The sequence below is a fragment of the Bison bison genome, unplaced genomic scaffold (assembly GCF_000754665.1).
Source record: "Bison bison bison isolate TAMUID 2011002044 unplaced genomic scaffold, Bison_UMD1.0 scf7180017864383, whole genome shotgun sequence".
Classification (NCBI taxonomy): Eukaryota; Metazoa; Chordata; class Mammalia; order Artiodactyla; family Bovidae; genus Bison; species Bison bison.
This window is the reverse complement of record NW_011494955.1, coordinates 3,841,383-3,849,030: the sequence shown is the minus strand read 5'-3', so window position 1 is coordinate 3,849,030 and position 7,648 is coordinate 3,841,383. Positions and strand designations below refer to the sequence as shown.

At 38.9% G+C, this 7,648-nt stretch overlaps 1 protein-coding gene across 2 annotated transcripts in view; it reads left to right on the top strand.

Annotated features, from left to right (window-relative positions):
- LIMA1 (LIM domain and actin binding 1) overlaps window positions 1–7,648 on the top strand; it is a 92,186-nt gene that overhangs the window by 71,232 nt on the left and 13,306 nt on the right. For both annotated transcript variants that reach the window (XM_010857806.1, XM_010857805.1), the window contains exons 7-8: window positions 2,777–2,884; window positions 7,502–7,559. In XM_010857806.1, coding sequence (XP_010856108.1) covers window positions 2,777–2,884; window positions 7,502–7,559 — 166 coding nt within the window. The remainder of the gene's footprint in view (window positions 1–2,776; window positions 2,885–7,501; window positions 7,560–7,648) is intronic.

Genomic DNA, 7,648 nt, shown 5'->3' with positions numbered 1-7,648 from the left:
ACTGAGCGACTTCACTTTCACTTTTCACTTTCAAGCATTGGAGAAGGAAATGGCAACCCACTCCAGTATTCTTCCCTGGAGAATCCCAGGGACGGCGAAGCCTGTTGGGCTGCCGTCTGTGGGGTCGCACAGAGTCAGACACGACTGAAGTGACTTAGCAGCAGCGGCAGCGGCAGCAGCTTCATTTCTAATCCTTACCATGTTCTGACTTTGTTTTCCTAGGCCTTATCCCCACCCACCTTTTCTTTGGTGATGTTACCATCAGTAATACCATTGAGAATTTTCCTGTCTCTTCTTAATCTTGTTGTTAAAGAAGTAGTGTTTGGGGGAGTTCCCTAGCAGTTCAGTGGTTAAACTCAGTGCTTTCACTGCCAAGGACCCAGGTTCAATCTCTGGTCCGGTAACTAAGATCCCACAAGCTGCATAGTGGCCAAAAAAAAAAAAGTAGTATTTTATTAGTTTTAATATAAACACTTATTTTTGTCTTTGAGAGGAGAAAGGGAGAACACTGGAGAGAAATATTGAATATATTCAACATTAATGTGGGATGGGACATTTTTCTGCAATTTTTATTCATATATAATTCACCTGACATAAAAATCACCATTTTAAAATATGCAATTCAGTGAATTTTAATATGTTCCCAAGGTTGTACAATCATCACCACTGTCTAACTCTAAAACTTCTCCATCACCACCAAAAGAAACCCATCCCTGTTCAGTGACTCCCAATTCTACACTTTCCTTATCCCCTAGCAACCCCTAATCCACTGTCTGTTTTTATGGATTTTCTGGGTCTGGACCTTTCACGTAAATGAAATCATACAACATATGATCCACTTAATATTTAATTCCTAGGATGTAATACTTTTCTAAAGAAATAGAATAGTGGATAAGAAAAAAAGGGAGAAATGATAGGAGGGTGAGGTACTCTGTAAGCACAAAAACGTGGTGTTCTAATACAATGGAGGATCTTTACATGTTACGCTTTCCTAGGTTTAACTGGCAGGAGGACACAACAGAACCGCTTATGTGAAGTTACCTTTTAAATGCCATTTATTCATAAGTACACACGCATATATACACATGTACACATACATTTGTATCTTTCAAACATCTGTTCCTTCTAAGATTTCAAATGACAAATTATTAATCTCTTGATTATTATTTTCTAATAAAATTGGAAGAATAGTATTAGATTTTATTTGTTTCCAAGCAGACTGAACCAGTGTCTGTTAGAAATCACAGTGTGTATTCTCGGAACTGACCCTTCTTTCCCCCACAGGATGAAGTATATGCCTTTTCCAATAGTATTTATTGGTAGACCAAGTCTCTGGGCAGTGAATAATCTCATCTTGATTTTTCACTACAGTTTTAAGAAGAGATAATGTGTGTAAATAAGTAGTGAAGTAGACCATCACAGGCTTGTTATTCATTGGGAGTGTGAAAAAATAAGCAAATGTAGACTTCTCTTAAAAGGCAGGTCAGGAAATACAGCAAACATGATCTGTGGAGCTTAATTCCCTCTTGCAGGATTTTGCTGCTTCTCAGTGACCTCCTGCTATAAACATTCCGACTAGGTGACTCTCTAAGTGGAAAAACCTGTTTGGTAACTGTTTTTTCAACTCCTAATGAGAGTTTCTACATTGCGATTCTTCTGCTCTGTAAATTTTAAGAGTTGAAAAGCCTTAAGGAATTCTTGTAAAAAGCACATTCTATCTCATCCCAAAAGAATTTCTTAGGCCGCTACAGGGAGGGCTGGGCTTTGAGGCGAGATCAGGAATAAGTTTCTGGTTGTTGTACTGTTGGTTCTGCAGTGTTAGCTGCCAGAGCTGTGGGCCTTAATCTGGAATTCACACCTGAGACAGTCAGTCCAACTGACACTCCATTCATTGGCCTTGTGGCCATAAATGGATTGTTTTCGCCCTATACCTGAAGAATCACAAAGAACAAGAAAGGTATTAGATTACTAGTAGGCTAAAGGTAGGAAATGTCCATTTTCATCTACCTCTGTATTGATTTTGGATCTAGTAATAAAGTTGATTTTAATATTTTGCCTCAAGTGTTCTTTGCAAGGAAAACAAATATGATTTTGCTCACTCCTTCTGACTCACGTCTGCTTTTTTATGTTGAAGCTCTATTATGAGAACTAGAATAAGGTATGTCTTTAGTATACTGTATGAATTTTATGCAAAAAAAAAAAAAACCACCAAAATATGTTTTTGAAAGTCTCACAACAAAAGGCTATTTTACGGTATCATTAAGTATAATTTCAATTCTTATATATATGCATCATCCCTGTCTTTCTTTCCAGGCCGGGCATTTATATATATGGTCAGTATCTTTTCTTAATTATTGGCACTTGGCACCTCCTTTCCCCTGCTCCAGAATGGTCTTTTCTGATAAAACTCACCAGCTTTGCATTCCCACAAGCTGTGCTGCTAGAAGAGTGAATCACGAGAATATTGTATGCTGGGCAGCAGGGTGGGAGGGGGAGGGTTGGTGTGTGTGTCTGTGTTGATGTGTCTGTGTTCTAATGAGCATCAAGTTTTGGACTAGTTGTATAAATATTTAACTCTGAGGTGTGTGTGTCCACAAAGCTGCTTTTGTCATTTCACAAGTCAATGGGTGTTGCTTCTGAGAGTTAGGGGGTTGATTTGACTTGAAGCCTTGGAAAAGAATTTCTTTTTTAGCATTCCAAGTTTATTTAATAGATGGCTATGAAGAGAATTGTGAGACTTTAAAAAAAAAATTCACAGACTATTTTTATTTTGTAGAATGAGTTGAGAGCCAGTGGTGGTGAAATCAAAACTCATAAATTGGAGCAAAAGGAGAATGTGCCCCCAGGTCCTGAGGTCTGCATCTCCTACCCAGATGGAGAAAAGGTGGGTTGAAAAGCCTGATGTCCATTTGCCAGGGAAGCATGTGTTCTAAATTAGTTGCTTAAAATTAGAAACAACTCTAGGCTGTAGAGTGTCTGGGAATTTGCTAACAGCTGCCAGGACAGATTGTCTTTTTTGCAGGTCACATAATTTTGGTTGGAGAACTGTGCAACTTATAGCTGACCAAATAATGAACCTTCATTGGAAAATTCTTTTGCTCAGCAAATGCTTAAGTGACTTTTTAAAAAACCTATTTTGAATAGAGATATCATCTTCAAAGTTATTTGTATATTATTAATTTAACACATTTTATGTAAGAAAATGTCATTCTTTCACTTCAGAGTATTTTGAAAGCTAGGCACTACGCTAAGCAAGGCAATGCTGAACTTAACTTGTTCTTCAGTCACTAAGTCGTGTCTGACTCTTTGTGACCCCATGAACTGTAGCATGCCAGTCTTCCCTGCCTTCACCATCTCCTGGAGTTTGCTCAAACTCATGTCCATTGAGTCGGTGATGCCATCCAACCATCTCATCCTCTGTCACCCCCTTCTCCTCTTGCCCTCAGTCTTTCCCAGCATCAGGGTCTTTTCCAATGAGTCATTTCTTCACATCAGGTGACCAAAGTATTGGAGCTTCAGCTTCAGCATCAGTCCTTCCAATGAATATTCAGGATTGATTTCCTTTAGGACTGAACTGGTTTGATCTCCTTGCTGTCCAAAGGACTCTCAAGAGTCTTCTCTAGCACCACAGTTCAAAAGCATCAATTCTTCGGCACTCAGCCTTCTTTATGGTCCAACTCTCACATCCGTACATGACGACTGGAAAAACTATAGCTTTGGCTATATGGACCTTTGTCACCAAAGTGATGTCTGCTTTTTAATACGCTGTCTAGGTTTGTCATAGCTTTTCTTCCAAGGAGCAAGCATCTTTTAATTTCATGGTTGCAGTCACTGTCCACATTGATTTTGGAGCCCAAGAAAATGAAATCTGACACTGTTTCCACTATTTCCTCATCTGTTTGCCATGAAGTGATAGGACTGGATACCATGATCTTTATTTTTTGAATGTTGAGTTTTAAGCCAGCTTTTTCACTCTCCTCTTTCACCTTCATCAAGAGGCTCTTTAGTTCCTCTTCACTTTCTGCCATTAAAGTTGTTAGAGCTCAACAACTAAATGTGAACAAATCATTCCATGTGATTTTTACCTGCAAGGAAGCTAACAGAGTAGGAGGGAGATGTGCAACAAGTTGGCGATCATAAAACAGCAAAACAAGTGTTATGAAAAGGCTATGTGTGGCCATGGAATCTTGGACTAAGGACACTTACCCCGACTTTCTCAAGAAGGTGATATCTGGGCTAGATCTTGAAGGATGTGTGGAAATAGGCCAAGTGAATAAGGGGAAAGTTGACTATAAAAAACAAGTGTATTCCAGGCAGACACAACAGAGGTTTGGAAACCAGAGAGCCCAACCAAGAGTATAAAGTACATATAGGCAATGGTGAGAGACAGATGAAGGGAGAGGGTCAGGACTGGTCTTGAAAAACCCTTAAAAGTATGGGTGTAGTCCTGCAGCAGAGGAAAGCCATGGGAAGATTTTAAGCAAATCAGGTTTTATGCATTTATTGTTAGATGCATGGCTTAGCTGGAGTAAGCAACAAGATAGATGTCAGGTGAATTTATCATTTCCTCTGACAATCCATTACCTTTGGTCTTTGGTCTTTCATTCAATATGATGATCAAGTGTTAAGTTAGATGAGGAAAAAGAGCTTTCAAATCTATTACATTGATTAATAGGCATATAATCATTGTTTCTGTTACACATTTTGACACCCTTGAGGCCATTCTACAAAAGGTGAGGAGATGATTAAAATGGGTTAAGGGCAATAGTTCTCAAACTTACTTGACTATAAGTCTTTAAAATAGATGTATTGACAGCATTGGATAGAGGAGCCTGGCTGGCTGTAATCCCATGGGGTCACAAGGAGTCAGACATGACTGAGCAACCAACGCACACACACACATTGACAGCATACCAACAGGAACTCATGAGATATACTACATACTTGGACCAAAGTAAGCATACAGAAAAATGGTCTCAGATTAATGGCCACAAAATTTGACTTAAAGAATTGTTCAGTCACCAAGTCATATCCGACTGCAACCCCGTGGACTGCTACACACCAGGCTTCCCTGTCACTGTTTCCCAGAACTTGCCCAAGTTCATGTCCATTACATTGGTGATGCCATACAGCCATCTCATCCTCTGTTACCCTCTTCTGCTATGCCTTCGATCTTTCCCAGCATCAGGGTCTTTTCCAATGAGTCGGCTCTTCGCATCAGGTGGCCAAAGTATTGGAACTTCAACTTCAGCATCAGTTCTTCCAATGAGTATTCAGGGTTGATTTCCTTAAAGATTGACTGGTTTGATCTCCTTGCTGTCCAAGGGACTCTCAAGAGTCTTCTCCAGCACCACAGTTCAAAAGCATCAGTTCTTTGGCACTCTGCCTTCTTTATGGACTCAAAGAATAGAACAGGAAAAAATTTAGGAGTTTTTATTTTATAAAATTGAATCACTTTATTTTATAAAACCATATCTCAAATATATTTTGAAATAATCAGACAAAATACTTTTCGTAATCATAAAATAATCAAATTACAAAACGTCCTTACAACAGTGAGCTGAGGCACTATTTCCATGTCTCATGTAATGTTTCTAGTGAGTTCTCGCATCAGTTTGCCTGATTTTCCCATTTTTTAAGTGTGAGATTATGTCTTACAAAAAGTTTTCTTACATACTCTAAAAAAAGACATTTAAGAAATGAAATCCTGCATTGAAATCCTCCCATCTGGTCTTGGAGCATAACTTGAAAAATAATCATCTGGATAATCGTACTTGAGTTGTCCCTATTTCTATTTTCATGTTTCTTTCTTAATTGTCTTGTTGATTTGCAGCTGGAACTCTGAGCTGAACTAGAGGATCAGAACATTTTAATTACAGTCTAAAAGGGCATCAGTGCAACTGAATCACAAGTTGGGGAGTAGCTGGGGAATAGAAGAAATAAAGATAGTACATAGCCTTCAAGCATATACTGTAGGTTCATGAACCCTTGGATGCCGTAAAATTTGTAAAATTTTTCAGAGCCTCAGCTATCCTTTTGGCTGGCTGCCTAGCTTTTGTTAACCAACACCTAAGAGCTATTTGAACTTTGGTTTGTTACAAAAGGACATTAATGCCAGGGTGAAGTTGCCTGAAATAGAGAATTTTGTCAAGGTATTGGTCTTCCCTTTCTCCTTTTGTGAATGAATTTGTACTTTTCTTTAATGAAATGTTCAAGCAAAACCTCACATGCTGTCTCCTGGCTGTTCCTGTAGTGAAGTTATCTAGTTGGGTATGTGCAGTGATGTCATAATTGTGATTAAGCTTACCCTGCAGCTTCAAGGTGTCCAAATTGGAGGTGAGAAAAGGACATCTTGGGATGGATGCCCCTACTAATTAAGCAAGAATTGAAGAGCTTTTTGTGGCCATGCACTACTTTCAGAAAATTTATTTCATATCATTAAATGAAATAACACATTTAAAGTAGTCATTCCAATACCTGGAACACAGTAAACATTTCATCAGTGTTAACTATTATTATACTGGTTTGTTTTATACCATGTCAGAACTCCTATAATGAAAAGAGAATAAAGGGGAAAAAACTGACCATGCTGAAATTCACGTGCAGTCAGCTAACAACTTAATCTCCATTGTAAATTTATTCAGTACATTAGACATCCTGATATAAACACTCAGCATCACCCATAAAATCCCTGGCATCTGAATGAAAGAATATTCCATGAAGAGTGCATGTTGGATCATTTGATGACCCTTCATGATTTTGAATGTGGAGGAAGATATACTGAAGGACTAGGGGACAGGAGAAGGGACGAGTGAGCTGGTAGAAAGCTCTTTTATTTAAATTTGATGGCTAGTGGGAAAAGTAATCACCCACACCTAAGATCTGCCATCTTGTTAAACACTACCATTTTAAGACTGGAATTAAACAAGGGAAACTAACCTTGAAGATAATACCAAAGGGTCGTTATAGATAAATTTGTTTAATAGTTATCAGAAGGTCTTCTGTACTAGCAAGCTTTTTTCAGCAGAATGTTTGGTTGGGAAATAAGGAGTTAGGAAAATGAAAGAATAATAGTTCCTGTATGTAAAGACTTTATCTTGCCTTGGAGTGAGTTACAGTTATAGGAGTTGTGGTTTTTGGTGAGGAGCTTTGCCCTCCCTGATAGAAGGTTTTGTTTCGCACCCTACTTTCCCTCTTATTTTTTTTTTTTTTTGAGAGTAGAAAGATATATTTAGAAGTTCTTTTATAAAGGAAGATAATGCACACTTTTGGCAGTTGCTTGCAGTCTGTTATTCACATAACTCTGTAATTGAGAGGCATGTTAATATCCTCGTAAAAGACATTTTGCTGCCTCTTGTTTAAATGCTCAGCTGTTCTGGGGCCCGTTATTTCCCCCCAGGCAGCCGGTGACTGACTGGAGTCAGCAGGTTTTTATGGCATTAACAGCAGTTTGCTCTGTTATTTTTAATGTGATTCTTAATCCCCCCTCCTTTTTTTGTAGGTTTCTGCATCTGAGAATAGCCTGGCAGCCCATTCCACCCTTGCTGAAGATGATTCCCGTAAGTGTTCGTTCTTAGGTCTGGAGGGTGAGGGTCTTGTTCTCTTGCCCCTGTTTGGTTGCGGGGCGGGGGGGGGAGGTGGGGGGGGG